At 40.7% G+C, this 24,812-nt stretch overlaps 1 protein-coding gene across 13 annotated transcripts in view; it reads left to right on the top strand.

Annotated features, from left to right (window-relative positions):
- The window catches only part of LOC117207984 (protein sprint), a 157,133-nt gene that overhangs the window by 116,673 nt on the left and 15,648 nt on the right, over positions 1–24,812 (top strand). For all 13 annotated transcript variants that reach the window (XM_033448741.1, XM_033448740.1, XM_033448751.1 and 10 more), the window contains 5 exons: positions 6,502–6,625; positions 11,895–12,086; positions 20,029–20,213; positions 24,176–24,351; positions 24,557–24,652. In XM_033448741.1, the coding sequence (XP_033304632.1) occupies positions 6,502–6,625; positions 11,895–12,086; positions 20,029–20,213; positions 24,176–24,351; positions 24,557–24,652 (773 nt within the window). The remainder of the gene's footprint in view (positions 1–6,501; positions 6,626–11,894; positions 12,087–20,028; positions 20,214–24,175; positions 24,352–24,556; positions 24,653–24,812) is intronic.

Raw genomic sequence — 24,812 nt, 5'->3', positions numbered from 1 at the left:
AAAGTGTATGTACCTGGTACGTTTAATTTATCGCAACGATAAGACTAAAAAAGGAGATGCTTTCTGCCGACTGCCTAAGAATTTCTGAACCGCCCCCATTGGCGACGATTCAAGGTTTTGCAGGAATACCAGGCCCGATTGGCCCGAGTTCAATAGCAGCCGGTGAATTGAATTAGAGTTCGGAATCGAAATAACATACCATTTAAAACGCATTCCCTATCTTCCCCACCTTATACTAATTTTACATAAAATTAGAATGCCTCGAATAGTTCGCTCCTTAAATGAAATTTCGAATTTTGTTAAACTTTCTCGCCTCCTATCTCGTTATTTTCTTTTCTTTTTATGGTAACCAAATAATGGTAACCAAAATAGAAAGGAATAGATGGTAACCGAAGCCTATTTCAAAGCTGAAAAAATCTGAATTTAATAAATACGTACATACGTACGCTTTTTATTCTTTTTATGGTGACCAAATAATGGTAACCAAAATAGGACGGAATAGATGGTAACCCAAACCTATTTCAGAACTGAAAAAATCTGAATTTAATAAATACGTACATACGTACGCTTTTTATTCTTTTTATGGTGACCAAATAATGGTAACCAAAATAGGAATGAATAGATAGTAACCGAAGCCTATTTCAGAGTTGAAAAAATCTGAATTTGATAAATACGTACATACGTACGCTTTTTATTCTTTTTATGGTGACCAAATAATGGTAACCAAAATAGGACGGAATAGATGGTAACCGAAGCCTATTTCAGAGCTGAAAAAAATCTGAATTTGATAAATACGTACATACGCACGCTTTTTATTCTTTTTATGGTGACCAAATAATGGTAACCAAAATAGGACGGAATAGATGGTAACCGAAGCCTATTTCAGAGCTGAAAAAAATCTGAATTTGATAAATACGTACATACGCACGCTTTTTATTCTTTTTATGGTGACCAAATAATGGTAACCAAAATAGGACGGAATAGATGGTAACCGAAGCCTATTTCAGAGCTGAAAAAAATCTGAATTTAATAAATACGTACATACGTACGCTTTGTCGATCACGGTAGCAACAACCCACTTCCATAAATAGCGATCCCCAACCCTCGAAACTCGCAACAATTAGCCACCCTTTCTGTTAACGGCAACGAACTTAACATCTCGAGGTAGGAAGACTAGTCGAAAACACGAGGGCCATATCGCTCGAAAGAACGAAGAGTCGTTCGTTGGTCGCGTTCCTTTGAGCGACCAGCTCCGCCACTCGAGAATCCTCGCCTTTGAGACGCGTTCCTCGAGATGGAAGCTTCGTCCCTTGAACTTCTCCAGACGCAAGAACGCATCCGCCGTTGCAAGCACGATGCACAGGGTCGCTCGTTAATACGTAAAAATCCCCTTTTTACCCTTACGAGGCCGTTGCTGGACCACGTGTTGAGAACCTCCCCAGTCGTCATGGCAACCCCCGTCCGATCCCGCAGACGACGAACACGTTCCTGGTGCCCGAATCAGGAACGTAACTTCCGCGTCGTTGGCCCTTTGTTATTTTCAGATCGACTGTTCTAGCAACTGGTACGAGTCTTTATATGTAAGGGTTCTGACATTTGCTGAGAAAGGGAAATGTGCTTTTGCTTCGAAGAATTATTTGTTTGGCTTCGTTTTTTAGTTTCCAGTCGATGATAAATCATCGTCATAGACATTATCATCGTGGGTTTGTTTGGAATCAGGCTTGGAGTGATAGAAGAGAATTTTAGAAATTGTTTATGTCTCTCGCACGATAGTTTTTGCAGGCTCGTTGGAAACTACCAAATGATCTAAAAACTGGCAAGTTAAATATTCTACCGCATGAATGTTTTATACGTTTCACCAGTATCTAAAAATAGTCGGAGCTGATTTACCAATTAAATCACGCGAGCGGAAAACCTCGGGTACTTCCGTATATGTTGACCGACCGGCTTTTTCGGCGCATGTTTCCTGTCTAATTAAATCGATACACCTGTGTGTGTTTGTGTTTCGGAAGCAGGAACGTGGCGGCGCGTGCGACTGAAAACTCTTCCAGCAGTCAATTAATCCACGGCGTAAAATTAATCAATGACGTCCGGCAGATATCGCTGCGGCGGAAAAATCGATACGTCGCGTCGCGACGTAACAAATCGTCTCCTGATGCTCGACGAAAGAAAAATAAAATATAGAACGGGCAAACGTCAACGCAGTTTCCTCGACGATGATTTATGCTCCGAAAGAACAGCTTTTAATTGCCGAACCATGGACAGATGGTGACTGGATTTCACGGATCAGCGAATGATGGATGAATTTTTGAAACAGGCTGGCAATTAGACTAAGTAGAGAAAGGAGGTCTGTTTGTCCTACTAATTAACCTTAAAAGGTTAGAAAGCTGCGCTGCGAAGATATCACTGTTAAATTATTATATTTCAATTCGTTTATCGTGGGAACATTGCGTGCACGTTTATGCAAATTCGCTCGTTCACGAATATAAAGAAGCAAGCAAAAACTTGTTGTCCATTAAATTTCACGTCGAGTAAATATTTTACCTGCGATGCTTTATGCGTTTCTGTATATTATGTAGATTTTACACGTTTTGACAAACTTAAATATCCTTGTAATTAAATAATCACAATTAACAGGATGTACGTAATATGCAAAAATATGCGAAATACCCAAAGTTCTCGATATAACATTCGAAGGGATGTAATCTATAAAATTGCACGAGGAATCGTAATAGCAAAATTTGAGTTGTATGAATATCTTTGTTCGTCGCCATGCATAATTAGTATCCGTCTGCGGTTCGATAATTATCGACCGCTAAGAATTAATAGAGACACGTCAAATGCAGTTGTCGAACGATCGACGTAGGATTATCGATGTAATTAATATCTTCGAAGAAAATGATACGCTTAATCTGATAATTTTAAGGAAGTTCCGCTTGATCTGTTACAAACGCTACGCGAAGAATTCTGAACTTTAGAATCATCTTGTATAATTGAGATCGCTAGAAACGATTGGAACTTCGAACCTGTATCAATACCAAGAGCGAGCAATTATCGTGCACTGGTAATCATCTCGAGCTCGTTTCATTTCATTAAATCGAACTCTCCCTGACCATTTATTTCTTCTATGAGCACTTGCAGCGTTCTACGATCATAGAGCATCTACATCGATAAAGTCGTCATTTGTTCGTTCAAATTTGCTGTATCATCGGTTACAATTGCTATCGCGTCTCGGATAGTTGTAGCGTGCAAGTGATAAACGACGTGGCTGCCAAAAACATGAAAAACTGCTTCTTTAAATCTCATTGATAAAGTACGAGTGCTACAATCGTTTATTTTACTCCCGAAGACTGTCGCCAGAGGATTGAAATGCTAAATCTCAGTTTCGTTGTGATCGGAAAAAGATAAAAGTGTAATCGGCTTAATTAATCACAGCTCGATTAATATCACGCTATAAATTAAAATTGTTTATTAACAAAATTTTCGACACGAGTCGTCGAAGTTTCTAAAAATCAGGACACCCGTGTATAATACAAAATAAGCCAAATAGCATAAGTAGATGCAAAAATTCGCAAACATACCGACTGAAAATCATAGTTGCGTGAGTTAGTTCACCGTTATTCTTCGTTAAACGATGTTCCGCGTTTATTGTTTGAAAAATTCATTATATCTTTTTCAAGACGCGAAAACGTACGTATAATGACAGAGAGCAAAGTCGTAAGTTAATATTAATCGGTAAGCGAAACTAAGGGAACGATACTTGCAGGAATTGAAAGAATCTTAACTGGGATCGCTACGATTCTCAACTCGAAGCCACGCGGAAAATCTTCACCTCCTCACGACACTTGCGCCATTTGCTACTTTGACTCCTCGATTCGTATCCGCTGCCGTTGTCAAGCGTTTGTCCTCTTCTAGATCGATCGAAACGCAACGAAAATTTCTGCGGCTCCCTCACAGAGATCCGTATACGGTCCCGAGAGCGATGTTGGAGCACGAACGCGATAGTTTGGGGCAGACAAGGTCCGAGACAAGCCGTCTAACTGTCAAACGCAGAGGACAATAGAGCGCCGGACGTGTAGGGGGTGTTAGCCGGCGACTTTGCATACGTCAACGCCCCTTCATTCGATATTCAGCTCGGGAATTGCGACAAAGTTTGCTCGAAATAATACCGTTTGTGAAGCGTGCCGCTCGCGGTTAAATGGTTCGCGTAACTCCGACGATTATTCCCTCGCGAGAAAGCCTACTGGTATTAAAAATTGTAACGTGAAAAAATTGCTTCGAATAAACACGAAGAAGTCGTAGAAACGAACTGAAAGCTGGTCGATGCACCGATCCATCGAATTATAACGAACGTCGTATCAACGTAGATATCCTGGAATTCCTATAAAAGATCTCTACTTTCCATCGGCAACTACGGTCAAGCATCTGCGTTCAAAGCTACTAATGGTAAAGCCCTGGTACTCGAAGCTTCCCAGGAACTGCGTAAATACTCTAGGACGCACAAAAACTTGCGTCGTTAATCTAACGCCTAGCGTTTCCGCGTAACGCGCCACTTACTCTCTAGATTCTGACGCGTGGTGACTACTACGTGGCGTAATTAGCTTGCGATACGCAACGCGATACGTCGTTCCCATTCGCCGGAGAACGCATACACACACTGGTTTCTTTGTTCGAGACAGCTGACCTCGACTCACGAAGCAGGTGATAAACAAATCGATGAAACTGTAAGGAGAGAGAAGAAAAGAATACGAGACGAGCGAGAAAAACTTAGAAACGTTGAAAAAGAGCGTAGGAAGAGAATCGAAAGGGTTGTGGGAGGATAAGGGTTGGACGTGGCCGTAAGATAGGTCATTAGGGGACTTTTCGGACTCTAATGAGATCATTAATTAAGAGTCGGAGCACCGTCGGTACCGGTGGGCTTCGAATCTCTTTACACGAGTACGGATTATCGGTATAATTAGCGGATACCGGAGGCTTCGTTAAGTCGACGTTAATTTCGAGATGCTACGATGTCTCGTGGACGCTTGTTAAGCTCGACGAACGCTAAGACGATGGTTCGATCGATGGTTTGCCACGTTCATTCCGTCTGTAAGTTCCTATAGTTAACGAACTCGCTGACTTGAAACGTAAATTTTAATGCAATCGATCTGCGATAAAATTTTCAAAACGTAGCGTAATTTAATTTTCCTTATAATACACGCGATTAATAAGTATCATTCTCGTTTAATAATTAAAAATGTCTCGTAACTTTTAGTCAGTGTTAGCAAATTAATCTTCTTGGATGCTACGCGTATCAAAATATTTTCCACCTACTAACCAAAAGTTCGAAGCTCAAAGCAAAATCAGCGAAACTACTTAAATTTACTCGACCCATTTAACCGTGACAAATTCGCAAGAAAAGAGAAATAGACGAAGATTAACGTAATGCTCGAAACCACGAAACTTCAAATTTGTTCGAATTTCTCTAAAATCCTATCTTTGTTTCAACGATGATCCCTAAGGGAGGAATCCCGGGATCAATTAGGTCTGTTCTCGTCACAGAGACCGCAGTTTCTCTGAATCAGCTCGGCGGAAATTACGCCAGGGTACAGAGGTCTGTTTACAAAGCGTGTATTGTCCCCTCAGAGCGGAGGCGCCCCGACGCGGAGAATTTACTCGTGAGTTTCTAAGCGATTACCTGCAGCAGTGCAATGGCGCAGGTAACGAGAATTCTCTACCCGTATACCATCGCTTCACCATACAAAATTGGACGATCGCAGGGCACTTTTATGTTTGCCTCCGCTTCCTCTTTCGCCATTCTACGTTAGAAGGTTTTTGGTGGGGAAATGGAACGCAAGAAAATATAGTATTTACCGGGTGAATGGAACGACGATCGTAAAGACGAGCTTTACGCGCATTCAAGAAGACGTTTCTCGTACGATCAGAGGATTTGGATTTATTTTTCCAATGATGTGGATTAACGATGGGGACGTTGAGCGAAAAACAGGAGACAGATCGACGCGTAAACAGGATGGATTTTATACAGATTTCATACATTTCTCTAAACAATTGCATCGACGAATTAAAACGAGACACTCTGTGTAATAATTGCTCGCGATGAATTTCCAAGAATTCTGTCGAAGGAAGTTTATCGAGAAAATGCCGTGGCTTAACAGTTGCTTGATGTAACGGAACAGGAATGTTACCAACCCATCTTGTCTATTTATGTCATACAATCCGGGAGATTTACAAAACTAACAATCAGTATCGTACAACGTGCCATATTGAAACGAGTTCACAGATGCGATCCATGCAATTTGAACAAACTGAAAGTTGTTAATTATAGTCGTACAACGACGACGCGATGTACGTACGGAATGCTAATAGTCTTTCTAACCGCGTGAAAGCGGCTCGAAATCGCGTTACTTATTTGTCCAGGCGAATTCTAGCAGACGTCTGACAGAAGGAGGCTAATTAACGAAACGAGACTAAACGGAGACGGTCTATTTTCTCTGTTCGTAGGAGCGATGTCTTCCTGGAACCGTATCTGCAGCAGCATGGAACCGTTCAGGTTGTCAGCTCGCCGAGCACGCCTCCGCCAAATCCGCTGCAGCATCATCAGCTCACGCAGCTACATCATGTACAGGTGAGTAAGAGATCTTCCTTCTTGCTTAATAATCGCCTTGACGTTCGAAGGTCTTCACTAATGGCTGTATAGTTTGCCAACGACGAGATGAAAGAGTTGGTACTCGTAACGAGATCTTCGATTCTATTCACACCGAATCATTTTTCTTTTTTTTTTTTTTTGTATGTGAAAATGATTGTTTTTTAATAACTGGCAATATCTTTTGAATGGTTTGACACATTTTGGTATTTTGATACTTGAGATTTATTTTACTAAAATCACATAAGTGCGTCGTTTAGTTAATCGATAATTTATTAACTCGTTGTTCGAATTGACAATCTCTTGGACATGCACCTCGACATTTTACGCTTTGTTTGTAAACGAATTACGTCGTATTTACGTTTTCGATTTTTAATTTTGTAATTGAAACATATCCTGTCGAAAATGATCGGATATCTTCGAACCATTCAATTGACTCATTCACTGAAGATTGAAAGTTCAGTTTTTCCGAGGGACACAACGTTGATAAAATTGTCAGGAAATAATTAGTATCTTGTGTTACAGCGAATTAATGTCCTGTAATGAAATTTCGCAATTTCGGCGCACGAAATGACGCAAGCGATCGAGTGATCGGGAAATTGCAACGACTGTGGAATACTTTCGGCGGCTCGTAATTAAGGGATTCGTAATTGGCTGCGAGGGTGTTTAACACGCGTCGCACGTCCTCGTTTAATCCGTTTAACCTGAAACGCCGTTGTGTGTCAGTCTGCATTTCAAATTAAATTACACTCGAAACTCCAGTACGCGGCGAACCCCTTCGCGAATCCTCTTCGGACCCCCGTCGTGTCCTCGTGCGCCACCGCAGTGAAAAAATAGGGTTGCCGGAAAAATTGAGAAACGCAAGTGATCGACGTTTGCGATGTGTCGGTGCGAAACTCGTGGCAAGCGCCTGGATCGAATTGTTTCTCGTTATCTTTTTCATTATTTTCGAAACTCGGTCTGATTGAAAGCTCTCGTGAATGATACAAATTGATAGGTCGTACGAGCACGTTGGTGTTCGTGATACTTTCGATGGGAACAGGGACGAAGTAAAGAGTTAAAAGACTGATCAATTTTCCCTCGTTGTCGCGTCAAACTTTTTATCATTGTCCTATCAAACATTTTTCCCGTTCTTTCGTTCAATTTCCTTGCGTTAATAGGACGACGTAACGGAAAATAAAAAGCGTTTCTCCGAGCGCAAAGGCAGACGCGTGTGGTGAATGTGTTTTAATTTTCACAAATTATTATCCTTAAACGAAACACGTATCGGTGGGATCGTGAATCGCTGGTAACGAAGGCAATTCCACGGTATTACAGCGTTGAACCCTTTCCACAAACGAAGCCAACCGGAGCAAAACCTTCGCACTTGAATAGGAAAGCCTCTTGTTGGGAAATTCTAGCGCGATGCAGAAACACTCGGTTAAATTACCGTCGTTTCAGCGTAACTGCGAAACCTGTTCCCGCACCAATTTGAAAGAAAAAAAAAGAAGAAGAACGCGAACTTTGCGAAGCGTATGCTTGTAACAAATATTTCAAATATTACAGATTTTATCCGAGATAATCGCGAACGATTAGCTACAAAGGAATACATTTAGTTGCTTGGCTAAATCGCACGTCCTCCACCTGGTAAGACACTTTGATCGATGCTGATCGATTGCACTGGATTTTTACAATCATCGACTTTCCCGTCCAACGTTTTTCTACGATTCGTCAAACGTCTAATTCGCGTCACTGGAAATGAGACCGATTCCGTTTGGGTTCGCGACCCTTCTGTACTTTTTACAGGGTATTTAGGGGAATCGTGGGATTATTCGGGGCGACAGAATCGGATAAAAGGTGGGAGAAGTTTAATCGACGCCTGCCTTGATTTATTACGACACGAGCTAGCGTGATTGCGATCGTTTAACGTTCGAGTATCGTTTAGTGATTATTTATGGATTGCAACGTGGCCACGGGGTGTGCGTTGACATTCAGACTATTAGGAAACTCAGATTCATACGATTTTTTTTAGATTCATTAACTCGTTGTCCGACGAATTTCTTGCAGAATGAAAGAGCACGCTGACAAAAGTATCGGAAACTTTCTATCGATATACGCGTTTCCCGCATCTCTCATTTCATATTGTTCGTTTCGTTTCCCAATTCTCTGAATCATGTCCGACATGCACGATTCGATATTAGCGACAATACTACCCTTTCAAATGCGACGTAATTATATAATTCTAACGTAATTATATAATAATGAAATTCCAAGTACGAATATATCATTAGGTAGTCCGGAAAGTGTCTTTCTTTTACAAACACGCGTTTTACAACAACTTATCTTTATACAAACATGAAACCTATTCTGTCAAACGTTGTGATTTTTATCTGGATAAAAGAAAATGGATCATACGTAATTCGACAAAATAATATAAAACAAAAAACATTGTGCGCCTATTATCTCCTTATAAAACGAACGAAACTTTTCGGACCACGTAATCCGATGTATAACGAGCTCCTTGATATTCTATTCTTGGGAATAACATCTAAAAGTATCATAAACGCAACATCAGCCTGAATACGCACAACATATAAACCATGCACGGTATAATTTCTCAAACGTCTGACGCGTTTCGCGACGTTAATTCCACTTCATTGCTTAATCTCGGTCCCCATGGTTCCTTTCGACCACCGTAAAACCTCGCGTCGGCCAATTCCAACACGAGCACGAAGAACGACTGGACAAAGTCACGATTCGCTGGCGGGCGACGCGACGCCGCGAATATGGAAATCTCTGGCCCTTAAGCCGCAATTCCGAGGGTGTAAATCCTACCTGATCGTCATACAATACACTCTAATGCGGTATTATACCGACACCACGCAGGGTGCAGAACGAACGGGTTCACCGGTTATCTCAATTTGCAGCCAATGCTCGCCCCAACCTTTATTCGCTGCTCGTTTAATCGTTCCTCCGACTTTTTTTTCCATCCGTCTACTGTTACACACTTCCTTTTTCCTCTTTTTTACTCTCTCGTTTTTCTTGCGCAGAACGCTTCCTCGTATCTGCGCCACTTTTAATTGTCCTCTTTGTTTCCGCGACGATTATCGTCGTCGAGCTATGAACGAAATAAGCGAATATCGTAGCCCTGGCTTCCCGCGGGGATACCAGGAACGCTCGTAATGATTCCATTACGAGAATCGTAAAATGGCAATTACGAGTGAGAAGCGTGTACGGGTGGGTAGAAAGGTGGTTTCGGCTTTCTGAAGCGAATAATTTCTTTCGTTAATACGCGTTGCTAGTATCTAAGCGAGAGAAACGGTCGTTGCGACGATACTGATAACAAGGTTTCAATCAATCGAAGAAACTTTCGCATAGATCCGACGATATACAGGGTGGTTGGTAACTGGTGGTACAAGCGGAAAGGGGGTCATTCTACGCGAAAAAAAGAGTCGAAAATATAGAATAAAAATTTTCGTTCGAGGCTTTGTTTTCGAGAAAATCGACTTTGAATTTTCGCTCGGTACGCGTGCACTTTATCGCGTTTCGTTACAACGGATCTCACTGTAGATCGTTGTCTCGATTGACGTTACTTTTTTAATTTTTAAATTTTTGAATTTTTAAATTTTTGAATTTTTAAATTTTTGAATTTTTAAATTTTTAAATTTTTAAATTTTTAAATTTTTATTCTATATTTTCGACTTCTTTTTTCGCGTAGAATCACCCCCTTTCCAGTCAGTTACCAACCACCCTGTATATGTCGGAGATGTAGGGACATAGGATCTTTCGTTTGGAATTTTGGGAAGATCCCCGATACTTTGATCTAAACTGTTCATTATAGCTGTACTTAAATAATAGAACTTAGAAGTAGTTGTTGTAATACAATCTGATTATGTTTGCCCGAGGTTTGTGACAGTGGGCTTGGGGTCAAAGTGACACAACTGGTCGCCAAACGTAGCCACGGTCACGGGACGAACGTTTTTACTTAACAGTAGAAGTACCAATATCGAGGGACACACGCTGTATTAACGAACAAGCCCCGGGGCAGGAGCAATGACGGCTCTACGCGGGTCTGCCTAGTAACGGCGCCTGGAATTTTTATTGATAACCCCGGTCAATACGCAATTGACAAACGCGATCGTGTCAGTATTTTATTCTTATGATCACCTTGAAGAATTTACACACAACGTCTGATCAATCAGTCAGAAAGATACCGTGCGTCACAGCTAACGTCACTTTGAGTTTCAAAACATATTCGATTGTACAAAGAGTTATCCCGTTGACCGTGGATTCGTTCGAACCTAAGAACATTGTCTTTACTTTAAGAGTGTCTAATAATCACGTTAAATCGTTAAACCCTGTTAAATCAACACTTGTACATATAATTGAAAATATAAACCTCATTGAACAACTACGATGGCCTGTCCTAATGAAGATACGCAACGCGCCCCTAAAACTAGCGCCAACCCGACAAACCCGACATATAAATATCTGTAGAAGACTTGTATAGAGGATGTTTGTTCGTGAGATTTATTAGATGTTATTGCTTGTTGTCGAAACCATCGAATATATTTAAAATAATAAATAAATATACAGACGATATTCTCTCGTATAGCGTATAAATCGCATTATAAAATTGCTAATTAATACTCGATAAATGCTCACTAGATACTCGTCGATAACTCGGTAGATAACTCTTGATAATTCGTAGATAACTCATCGATACTGAACTCTTTTCGATTGCATCCATTTATTTATACTGGTCGGGAGTAGTCGGAAAATTCAAATTTGTCTTCGCTCGATGGTTGCACGTAGCGGCGATATTGTTTTACCCGGAGTTTATTTATTCTTACATTACATGTATCCTAACGATCTTGATACTCCGAGGCAAAACGACAACGTGATTTGAATTGTATAATATGTGTCATTGAAGTGGACGTGCAAGCGTCTTTATCGTCACCATTTCTCAAAGTCTCACGACCAACTACACGAAACAAAATGTCTGAAAATGTCATATGTCGATGAAAAATGTCTCGAGTTAAGGTTCGACAACAGCTGTAGGAGGAAACTCGTGTGTCATTTTATTTAACGAAGAGGAACGAGTTGGGCTATTTGGGCTCTTATTGGTCTTGCAAAATTCGTAGAACGATAAAAATGATAACCCAGCTTGATGTATCGTTAAATGATATTGATGGTACGCGGTCTGAGAAAGTTCGCTCTTGAAACGCGTAGGTGTTGACGGAAATGTTAACCGATTAACTTTATGTTTCAGAGCGAGGAGTCGCTTTCCTCGGAAGGGTCGGCCACCTCGGGTGGATCTTCGAGCTCGACGGAAGATTCTGGCAGCGAGGTCGCGTGCGACATCACTCTGATCGAGAGGCTTATACGATCGCATCCGATTTGGTTCCTTCCTGGCATCCAAAGAGCCGGCGCTTTCCACTTGTTGCAAGGCAAAGAGGAAGGGGTGAGTGCACTTAAACGAATCGATTAGCCGTAAGAAAATTGCAAGCTGGGTAAAGTCTGCCTTGTCTTTATCTCTCGTTTTGTATTTCTCTCTTGTTGACCGACCAGGAAGTTTTCCACCGAAGGTACACGGGCGTTCCGAGCAGGGGATTAAAAGCGTAGCGTCGTGGAAAGCTCTCGAGTGCTGCTGCACCAACCTCTTAGAGTTTCCGATGCGAGAGAATTTCATTTATCGCCCCGTTGGAAAGCTGTTTCTTCGATGAAAACTATCGCATTATCGTACTCGGCTTTTCCTATCGATCTTCCTTGCTACGAGTATTTTTAATCGGTCGTGAAGGTTTTGCTAGGACGTGTGATGGAGATTTAAAAAATTCAAATAGCTTTAACTCTGCTGTTCTCCTCGCTTCTTCTTCGCTTTGTATCTCCTCGTGTATCATCTTTTTTTTCAGCTATTCGTTCAGTAAAAAAGCGTGGAATTCACAAAAATGAAAATTACGAAAATTACAGCGAGTGATAAAATATTTAATAACTATTATATTCTATACTAACTCGTCTGATTCTTTTGCTATTCGATAACTGGTATATTCTAATAACGTCTATCAAAATGTAACGTACGTTCCAAATTGCATAGACGCGAGAAGTACAGCAGCGTTAAAATCAGCCAGATCTATAGAAGGCTAAACTGGTTTCACGCGGCGACACGTGTATCGCTGTACGCGTATGATAGACACCCAATATACACTACACGTGTATACCAATGAATCCTTTCGCACGACACACGCCGATTTTCAAAAGATACAGCATCGCGGTACTGATTTCGTCGTCTGCTGGTTTCCCAACAACTTCAGCCGCCGGCGATAATTTTGCCAGATGAAAGAGCGATCGACATAGGTGATCCACGCAGGAACTAGACGAGACCAGCGATGCGTAGCTCGCGATACGTGAAACCGGCCTTGGTGCTTCCCCTTTTCGCAATCTCTTTTCTTTTGAAAATCAATATTTTCGAAAATTCAATATTTTCAAGTTTAGTCGCCGATCTATCTTCGCCATACTGCAATGAACAAGTTTACGGAAAATGTATAACTCGCGTTGTCGATGATGCATTTACGTAACAAGAGACAACGGCGGAGAGGGAAGCATCGCGTACAACGAACAGCGAGTGAAGAAGCTGTTCAAGTAGCCACGAAGGGAGAGTGCCGCCATTAAATCAGCTGCGGACGAAACAAAGAGTATGAAATATCTCGCGAGCGATTGTTCGACCGGCGTTTTTTTGTTTACTGGAAAAAGTACTGCCTCGGGCCTGCAGGCTTTTCCGACGCTTTGATCGGTCACTGATTCCGCGAATATTTTTCGTCGTCTCGCATTGTTCGACCATGAGAATGAATGGCGGCTTAGGATCTGTTCGTTTTATTTACGAGGAGAATTTATGCCAGAGTATCTCCTCGCTTTAACGTTGTTCGTTGATGATCTATAACGCTTAATAAAAGCGGGATTTTTTCCTTTCAATGCTATTTGATAATGGAAACAGCGATGGCATGGGAAGGTTAGGGGAATTTAAAATATATATACTCGTTTTCTTTTCTCGCTGCTCCGACATTCGTAACGCTCTTTTACGGATAGTTTCACCGAAGAACGATTTACGTAGAGATTTCGATATTTTTGAAAGTTATTTATTACTTGTGTTTGTTAAACGAAAGACGTCAAATTTTGCAATTTTTCGATTTCTCAAAATCGTAGATTTTCCTGTGATAAGCGAGCTTGTTAAAACAACGAAAAGAGGTTACGGTTCGGCTTATCTAAGAGAATCGCGTATATCCAAATTTTCAAGCGTCGAAATTTCTCATCTTTCAAAGTCGCAAGACGCGAGTCACTTGTTTCTCCCACCACTTTTTCTTTACACTTCACGGGCATCATCCTTTGCACATTCGATCTTCTATTTTCTAAAATTCCGACACACAAGAAAATATCTTGTTCCATTCAAATCCTAGGACATGGAACTGGTTTCTCGCTCCTTTTCAATCCTGCTACCATTAAAGTAGCTCTCCTTTATAAGCCACCTTATTAAATCCTTTCCACCTCGCTCCAACACCAATTTCCCAATTTCATTCGAACTGTCTACCCAATAAAACACACGGGGGTGTAATTAACAACCCTTGTACGGGGTAATAAGGATGCTGGCGTAGATGGTCGCCAGATCAGCCGTGGCCAAAGTGTCTGCGAATGCATCGACCGTTTGGCAAGCAGCACCGTTGCAGCCGGCTCGGCTTAATATGCGGTAAATGCAAACGGCAGACGTTGCCTCGACGAAATACGACTGCCTAAGCTGCTGGCAACGTTCCAACCCGTGGTCTGCCAGAAAATACGCATAACAAGTGGCGTTGTTAGCGTGGTTCCTCTCGCCAGGGATTTTCCTCCAGTGTTGCCTGCTTTTTGCCCGATTTCAACGTTTGTTCGCGCTGAAAACGCACGTGGCACGAGCATTTGTCGCGTGACAAAGTAGCTGATCTTTTCGAGTACCATACATTATCCGAGCTAGATCGAATAGACGAAGAGGAACACGATGGCTGTGTTAGGCGCGACCTCTTCAACTAGTTCTGACATTTATTCAAGTAGCGGATTTTAGAACTTCGACCGAGTACACAGATCCGAGATAGAGCCGAGCAAACTATAAAATATAGTGCTACAAATTTGACAATTTGAATATCGTTACACGTGACGCAATTATTGATCCGGTGCTTACAAGTACGTTGAAAGTATATATTTTGCTTTTTTATATTCGATACCAGAAACGCAAGAAGCGTCAAGGATAGAGAATTAATGATCATCTAGGCCGTTCATTCTCGAGTCTTCGTAATTTTGTTACGCTGCCAAAGAATTAATAGAGCGTAGAATTTTGTCGTGATACGTTTTCGTTGAAAGACTGATACTAGAACAACCGGTAACGCATACCTAAACGTACGATATTTTTCACATTTTTATCATCTGTCCTGTGCTTGCAGTCCGACTACTTTTTAATTAGATATTCCATATACCGGAATCGCGATAAAGTTAGATAATACTAAAACAACGTCGTTAATGCGCATATAACGTCGGCACAGTTTCCCATCGGACGCACCAGCCAGCTGGACTCCCGTTCTTCCGGTTGTGTTAGATAAGAACCGATCAAACTTCTCCATCTACGCAATCCGTAGCCGCTTTCTACTTCTCGGCGAGCAGCATTGTTTCCACGGCGGCTATCTCTGTTGCCCGCCACAGGAACAATCGCGACGAGCCGTGCATGGGTCTTATCTGACACGCGAAGAAGAATAGAAGTCGAGGCGACTGGGTCCCAAATGGAAAATCGTGTCAATGCCTGGTGTTCGACGTCGCCACGCTGATTTCGTATACGCTTAGATACTCTGCAAGTATAGACTCTTTACTAATTCTTGGAAAATTATCTTCTCTATTAAGATAATAGTTCTTTAATGTTATCCAGCAATATTTATCCAGCTATAGGATTATTTGATTGATTTAAGGAACGTGTTAATTATCAGAGGCATCGATGCGTTTAATTTAGAATTTCTTGCATATTACGAGACGACTAAGAGTGTTATGAACATACTGGTTCATCAAAGCGAAAAACGCGTTGTTAGTTGAACATCTTTTTCATGTTTATGCAAGTATTGGTATTTATTAGAATTTATGAATTCTTTTGGAAAGAATTTATGAATCAATGAATTCTTTTCATTGAAACGAACCCTTAACGCTTCGAGTGTGTCTCTCAAGCACCACCGATGTGCGGCGCTCAAAAAATTCCACACATTACTCAATTATATTTAACACCTTACCGACCGATAGCCGATTAATCGGTTTCTTGTCGCCGGCGGTTACCGACCGATAGCCGATTAATCAGTTTTTTATCATCGACAATCTTTCTCATTATTTAAGCAGTAATTTGTTATTTAGTACTAAGGTATCTTGCTCAGTTGCTTTGTAAGCTTCCACAGTTTTATACCAATTTGAAAAACTTACCTACCGTTCGTGATGAACGAAAAGAATAGTATTGGAGAGTCTAAACCGAAACAGAGCCGGCGTCAGGGAGAATTTGCGTCTGAGCTGCCGGTCGGACGTGCGTATGCCGTTGAACCGTTAACGGTCGGTAAAGTGTTAAAATATAAATATTTTAATCAAGATTATATTACTCCTGAGATGAATAAAGATCGTTTTGAATGACTTTAATATTATTATTTACACGTCGTTGTAGCATTTCAAATGTGACACTTAAAAACTTGCAAGTCCAAGTATGCTGAGAATAAATTGAAGTTGCCGATTGATATTCACAATTAAAATTTAAGGGTTAATCGCTATATAAACAGTCTATCGCCGTACAAAGAGTCGTCCAAACTGCTTCTTTTATAATTTAGACGATAATTTTCCCTCTGACAACTTCCACTTTTTTAACGAGATCGTTAAGATCTCCTATCAGACGTTGGACAGAGATCGCTTAATTGCATCTACCAAAAGTAATAACTTTCGAATTACTTTTGGAGACCGTGTCAAGACGAACGAAAGATCACTCGAGAAAGAGCTGAAGCTGAAGCTGGAGCTCGAGACTAGACTAGACTAAACTAGAGGAAGGGGCCAAAGAGGCGAAAGCAGCGAGGTCAAGATCCTCTTGGAATTGTATCAAGATGGAATCGAGGTTTCCTCGTGATAAAGCCTGTATGGAAGCAGGGTCAAGCCTTTCATATCGCTGGCTTTATGCTCAGCGGAACGAGATCAAGAATAGATAAAAACTCGTGAAAAAATTGAGTATCGGGTCAAGATGGAGTAACGACTCGAACGGTGATAAGAATCGCAATGAGGAAAACGGTGAATCGAGACCAGGTCGAGCGTCTCTTTTAACACAGGATCGATTGGTCCCCGGTGTACTCTCCGCCGGAGAAAGTTTCATGAACCGTTGAATCTAATTAATTTACCTCGCTTTGAGTACGGCGAAACTTGAGACGAGAAGATGGCAATTTCTTTCTGCGTCGACATTTTTCTTTTCCTCGATATTGTTCGGTATTATTAAGTGGTTTACGTATCAAATTAATTTCTTCGCCAGATATTCCCTCTTAGTGGCTGTTTCTTTAAACCGAGATCCAATACAAGCAACGTTTTCTCTTCGTCATATAGATCGAAAGATAATGGAAGCAATATGCTGTTCGGTATTTTATTTTTCATTTGTTTCAATTAGAAAATCAACTATCGTTGCATCGTATCCCGTTGTATTCGTTTATTCGATCGAGGCTTATGGCTGTTACAAACTATTTGTGTATGTTACACGCTTGGTACATTCTCTTTTTATCCTAGTTTACTGCTCACAGCTAAATTTCAATTCGCTATCTATCCAAGTATATCTATATCACAATTCGCTATATGGAACTACCTCAAAAGTGAATTGTAATTATTTAAATCGACGGACGATATAACTATCTACAATAATCAAATATTTACGAAAATATCGATATTTTGATCTTAAATACGCCCATTGATTGATCTTAAATACCTGTACACCAAATTAAAGAAGAAGGCTAAAATGAACAATGATCCATAGATCTGCTGCAAGAAACACAGAAAGGCGATAAACAAAGATAACAACCCTTGTTTCGATCGTTGAAGAACGACGAAAAATCGTAGAATCGTCGATCCTTCGACGACATCCAAGAGAACTACCCCGATGGATGTTTCATATTGAAAAGGACAAGTCCCGTGCTCGGTCACTTTCCAGTGATTTCTCCAGTAGCTAGCGGTATTTTTTCCACCTCTGTTTTTCGTTGAATAATGGAAAAGTGCGGGGGCTTGGCGCGGAACTTGTAATCAGCGGGGGTGGAATGGCAGCGAACGAGCCGTGCCATTGTGGCGGCATTGTTTTCCCACTGACTCATTGTTTTCTAGCTTTGTTAATCGTACCCCGGCTACCCCCGCGGCCGCGGGCGAATGGCACAGGACCGAAAAACAATACGGCTCGCAATTACTTCTCCATAGACGAGACACCGCCACCCCCGACGTGTTGAAACGCGGATCGTGATTGCACGAAACGGCACAACAACGCAGAGTGGAGAGGGATCCGAGTTGAAATTATCGCGACTGGCGGTGATTCGTGGATGGATACAACTGTCGAGTATATGATTGAGAATGGAATGAGCGCTAAAGTTTCAGAAAAAAGCAAAGAATCGATATTTGAAAGTATTTCGCTCTTTTTTTTGTGGGATCTCTGAGGCTAGTTTTATTTTGAGATAAAAGATCGTAACGATATGAAGATTGAAAATTCTTTGGAAATTAATTTGACAACTGGTAACTAGATTTTAGATGTAGATCGATTTGATCTGCGAAAGAAACAATAGGAATTTTGCCAGCGAGTTATAAAATATTTTTGAAAATACGTTTTCCATCGTTGGAAGAATTTCTTCAATTTCGTCTCAATTTTATTCGTGGTAACGTGGTATCTTCTTTAGAACATTAAGAATCTTTTCTTCGACTGAAACTAGGAAGAGCTCGAGACACAGGGAATTCGAGAACCGTATAGGAATTAAAAATACCCGAACCAAGAAATCAAACCTGCAGCTTCACCCAGATTCCATTTCCCCCGAAAACAGGGAAGAAAAGGAAAGAGAAAGAAAGGAGAAGAAAAGAAACGAAAATGAAGGGAAAAGCACGGATTCTAAGATTAAAACAAACTGTGCCTCTGTGAGGGAGTTTTTTGTTCAACCGAAAAAGGAAAGAAAATGAGCAGAGATGGAAACGGGTCGAGCATAAAGAAGCTCTTCCTGTCTTTCTTATCCGCTTTGTCCTCTCTTGCTCTTCCAAACGTCAGTCGCGAGAAGTCGACGTTCTATCGACGCGGACGTAGATTTCCGGCTGGAAATGTCGCGGAATTATGCAAGGTGTTTTGTCTGTCGCGGTACTACGCGGTGTCTCGCCTCGGTTTCCTTTTTCTCTCGAGCAAAAGCAGTTATTCTTTCCCCGAGACACGAGGATTTGGCTGCTTGCAGGAAATTTATGGAGCGTAATAGGAATGAGGAAACCGCTGGATAATAATAAGTGTCTCTCGCCTTTTGTGTTCTTCCTTTTTGTCTCAACTGTATTTCCGTGGAAAGAAAGGTTTAAGTACGATAGAAAGAGAGGAAATGGAGCGACAAGAAGAGTATCGTTATTTTCGAGCAGGATTGCAATTTTCTTTTAACCCTTAAAATCTAAAAACCAACGAGGATGTACTTATCGTATTTTTGTCTCGTGAGATAGTTATAAATAACTTTTCATTCGCGATGATTCTAAGTAACGTAGGAATGTCATTAATTCGAGATGATAATATGATGAGCAAATGTGCATCCAGTACGAGCGTTAAGAACGGGTACCTGACTATTAGATTATCTTTGTAGGTTTTCTTCTGTGACAGACTTTACGACTCAAGGATTTTGTATTATCGAAGATTCAACAACTTTCAGCGATTTAATTTTCTGTTATTTCTGTCACTAAACGTGTTTGAGTTTGAAGAACCCGTGTTTGTTAAAGTCCAAGGTTTCCCGTGATTAAATATACGTCTCTCTGGAAATAGAACGTAAGCGGATTATTTGCGAGAAAATAAGTTTCCTAGGTTACGGTCAGTCTCTTCTGCGTACCATTATTTTCACAATTTCTAACTTTTCATCGTTACGTTTGCTATTTCCTTCCGCTATATCAATTTGTCGACAAAAGAATAGATAATATTTGCAAAATTATAAACGCAAGAAATATATTTTTAAAAATAACGCGTAATATACAAATCGCAAAAAAACAGTACCTTTTGACCACTAAAAAACTTCTTCGAATAAATAATAAATACTCGACGTTCTTATAATTCGTAAATCAGCGAAATCCTGAAATTTCACCTAAATCGTTGAATAATTTGTATAATTCCGATCTCCTCTTGATGTTTCCAGAACTTCGTAGTCCGCCAGTCAAGTCAGAGCGACACGATGGCCCTGTCCGTGCGGCTGCCACCAGGAAAGGGACCGTACATCGAGCACTACCTGATCCAAGCCAACAAGGGGAAGCTGAGCTTGGAGACCAGCGAGAACAGGTTCGACAACATCCCCTCGCTGATCGCCCACTATTCTCAGTGTTGGTGAGTGGCCTCTCTTCGTGTTCGCCTTCTACTCGACCGGATACCATCTACTACTCTACTACCTGCGCTATCACAACTTCCTTTCCTTGCCATTTATTTACCACGATCTCCTTCTCGTCTCCTATGAAAATTCTACTTGATCGAATCTTCCCATCTCTGCAAGGACTTTTCCTCTTTCGAGGTTGCGAGGCAGCATGTTTTTATAGTTGTTTCATTGTCATTGAAAAATGATATTGAAATTTTATACGATTATAGATAAGAACCGATTATAGAGAGATAAGAGAGTATAGATAAATGATAGGAATATTATATATACGCTGTTGGTCAAAAGTATCATGACACTCGGTTAAATTAGCTCGTACTTTACTCGTTGCAAATTTTAGTTTATTCAGTCTTTTACGTTGTAAGGTATGTAGGATGTAAGTGAAATAACAAATTAAATATAGATAAATGATAGGAATATTATATATACGCTGTTGGTCAAAAGTATCACGGCACTCGGTTGAATTAGCTCGTACTTCAGTCGTTGAAGGATTCTAGCAAATTTTAGTTTATTTAGTCTTTTACGTTGTAAGGTATATAAGATGTAACAAATTAGTATAGACAAATGATAGGAATATTATATATACGCTGTCGGTCAAAAGTATCACGGCACTCGGTTGAATTACCTCGTACTTTACTCGTTGCAAATTTTAGTTTATTCAGTCTTTTACGTTGTAAGGTATATAGGATGTAAGTAAAGTAACAAATCGATGATAAAGTAATTAGAAAAGGCCGGAGAACACTGTGTGACAAAATACGTGAAACTACAAAGAGAATATGCGTGAGAAGATATCATAAAAGGCAAATTACCGAACGTTAGATACGATAGCTGCCGCTAAACGGAGTAAAAGTGAAATTTCCAACGTGCATGTTCCAGCAGATAATGGAAAGCAAGGAAGTTCAATGTAACGTTTTCTTCGCCTACTTTATTTCCTCTCGTTCGTCTAATTACCTGCAACCGATAGTTTAACTTTTCTCAGAAACTTCTCTTCTCGGTGAAACTATACAGCGCCGTACATAAATGAATGAAAAATTAGATTAGAATTGTACATTCGTCCCTGCGATACATTGATCGCGCCACCTTTACCTTGAACTCATGGAAAAGCAACAACATGGATGAAAAAAGGTTTGCTTGTATTATTCGTAATTCACCAGGTTCTTCTAACATACAAATAATATTAAGACATATATATATATATGTCAAGTTATCATTGGGATTAGGGGCGTTTAACGAATCTTCATTTGGATTAGCTATTGTTATTATACAATATAGATAATAGTTAATTGTACAAATATGATTATCACACAATTTGACAATTAACCGTGGCGATTAGATACTCGAGATGTTAATGACAATAATCTTAGGTTCAATAACGAATACACGGTCAACGGCATAGCAAATGCGTTTTCTTCCAAAGTCCAAGTCGACCTGAACTTATTTGTTCACAATTCAAGTGTAACTCAACTTGTCCACAGTACAAGTGGAACTATACTCCAACTACTATACAACTACTCCATGCCTCTGTTAGGTAAAAACGTCCATCCCGTGACCGTGGCTACGTTTAGCGACCAGATGTGTCACTTCGAGCTCAAGCCATGAGTCTCGGGCAAACATAAACGGATTAAATCATAAACAACTACTTCTAAGCTTTATTATTTAAGTACAACTATGATAAAAATTCTTAGACTAAAGTATTGGGGATTTTCCCAAAAATTCCAAAAGAAAGGTCCTGATGTTCTTTCATCTCCGACATATATATTCTTCGCGTCACAAAGTTTCAAACGAAATAATAGTATCCCAGAGGTATTAGTATCTTCCCGACGATCTTGTATTTTTCGGATTTGCTTCGGTTCTCTCTAATAAATAAGTTTATTTCTGGTCGTTTAATCGTCTCTTCGATCGGATCTCCTGATGACTCTGAAAGACCATCCACAAACGATCGCGACCAAAATGGGATCACAAGACCGAGTCCACGTTCCAGCGAAACAGAATCCAAAAGAAAGATCGTATCGATGATTAGCCAGCAAATGTAGTCGGTGGCGATCGGTAGCGTTGCATAATTTATCGAATTCCTCGAGTATGCGAGTGCAGGCAGACTCGATACGCGAGGTGAAAGTCGCAGCCGGATCGTGTTCAGAGATAATTTAGGCGGCTAATGGGAGCTCTGGAAAGCCAGGTTCGCACTGTTAGCGTCGTAAGCCCCGGTTTTCGTGATAATCAACGCGCCGTTTTTCCTTTTAACGATCCCGATTAATGATTCATGAGCGTTCCAGCCGTTTACCTCCTATCGTTCCGCCGATCCGATCCGATAACACGGTAATCGTACCGAGCTGCCCATTTTTGCTTGCTTCTACATTTTTCCCCTGTTTCTTGTTTCGTTTCAAGTCTGGTGCGATGATTAGAGGGTGGCAGCGACGTTTTGTAAACGAACCGCGCGTATAATAACTGTCATTAGATCGTTGATTGTTCAATTTGCGTTTACTAGGTCGGACAGACTGGTTAATTGCTAGATTATGGTCGCTTGTGGTAACCACTGGAATCTTGAAAGCGAGCACAGTCGTGGTGAAATTATATGTACACCTGCACGTGTGATAGATTCAGTGCATTTAATGGTTCAATCGGTAGATACGTGTTTGATCCTGTGATATACCGTTTTGAGATTTCTGGATTTGCAAATTCAGATTGGTCAATTTTCAAACGTAGCAATTGTGCAAGTTAACCTTCTCCGACTGTTTCGACCACTCGCGGACAGACGCGATCGCGAGGAAGCACGTCAACGGAAGTCGTAAATTCCCGTTACGATTAGACGGTCGACGACACGAAATGATCGATCCCCTATTTCGGTTAGGATAACAGAGATGGTTGAATTAAACATGACGCTGATATAACAAGTTACACATTACAGTTTATTCCAACAACTTTGTAAAGAAGATAGTTACGCTGGTGCGTATGTATAAGTTAAGTAGGTGACTGATCTAAGGGTGGAAATCCGGTCAAGAGATGTTGACTGTTCCAAAGATGGGAAATCAGTGAAGTTCAGTGACGATGCTGTGGCAGAGGAAAGCTAGTGATGGGTGTGTCTAGCGCACGAGACCATCGGATTTATTGATGACAATTTTGGCTAGGAAAGTGAGGGCAATAGGCATTGCTTCTGATTGGATAATAAGAAGGTTGACGGACTAGGAAGGGTCTTAGCCATCCCCGAGAAAAAGTTGCTAGCGGAAAATACTTTAACTATGAAAATGCCAAGATTTATGGTGAGTCCTTAAGACTGTTGAAGACTATACAATAAGGGTGTGCAGACATCTGGCTGCCACCTTGCACGCGGTGTGGGGCCTGATTTGTGTAGAGTCACCGGACGTAACAGGTTCGATCAGGTTTGATCCTGCGATATACCGTTTTCAGATTTCTAGATTTGCAAATTCAGATTGGTCAATTTTCAAACGTAGCACTTGTCAAAGTTAACTTTCTCCGACAATAGTCCATTCCAAGAGTGTAAGAACCTACGTGAATGACCCGTGAATGTTTTTATTGCATAAATACAATATATCTGTATTTATTTTTTAACGATACATACGAACACACACACACACACACACACACATATATATATTTTTTTAAATGTACCGGTATACCTATTTATTTGGTATTTCAAAATATATATTTCAATTAAAATCATTCAGTGAAAACCAACTTCAATCTACTAAATTATGTAATAAAAAAGAATGAAAGGGATTGGCAATTATTAGGGTTAATTGATGCGCACTTCCAAGTATCTCCCGTTATATCAAAATCTTTTCCTCGACTCCACCGTGTTGTGCGATTAACGAATCATTTATATTACCGTCTCGATTAGCTTCGGACGAGCCTCTCGACCGCTAATTCGCTCTGATTTATCTGTTTCCCTTGGTCGGAGCAGTGACGAATTGCCGGTCCAATTGACACTGCCAAGGGCGATGCGCGAGGCCAAGAATAGGCAGCAGCTCTCCTCCCTGGCGCTTCTGGGTCAGGAATTCTGGAGATACCCGATGGCGAATCCGAAACCACCGGAGAGCAGCAGCAGCAACACGTCTAGCTTAAGCAGTTTCCGGGGTGGTAAGTCGGAGTAGAGAGTTTCATTGGCTTTTTTTACTTCATTTTTATGTCTCAACTTAACTGGATCTTTTAATTTGCTTATGGGAAGAAATTATAATTGTATGTAGTTTTTCGTTCTGCTAAGAGAAATAAGAATTAATAGCTTCTTTTTTATCGAATGCGTTTTTCTTACACCGGAATGAGTATTTGGTATTGTTTATTTCAGGTAACAATAATTTGAATAACAACAATAACAATATTCATACGCCGACGACGGAGAGTATCGTGTTGAATTTGGCGCCAATCTCGTCGCATGATACCCGTGAGTGACTGAATATACAATCGAATTACCAAATTAGAAGTTTGCTTTAATAACAACCTTTCGTTTACGTCAGCATACTAATATACGAAAACAATGACAATATTAACACACAACAATAAAGACAAATTTCACGACTTCACCAAATCGAACGCCAAACCAA

Source organism: Bombus bifarius, unplaced genomic scaffold (genome assembly GCF_011952205.1).
Source record: "Bombus bifarius isolate JDL3187 unplaced genomic scaffold, Bbif_JDL3187 scf7180000008047, whole genome shotgun sequence".
Classification (NCBI taxonomy): domain Eukaryota; kingdom Metazoa; phylum Arthropoda; class Insecta; order Hymenoptera; family Apidae; genus Bombus; species Bombus bifarius.
Note: the sequence above shows the minus strand (reverse complement) of the source record. Positions and strands in the feature narration are given on the sequence as shown.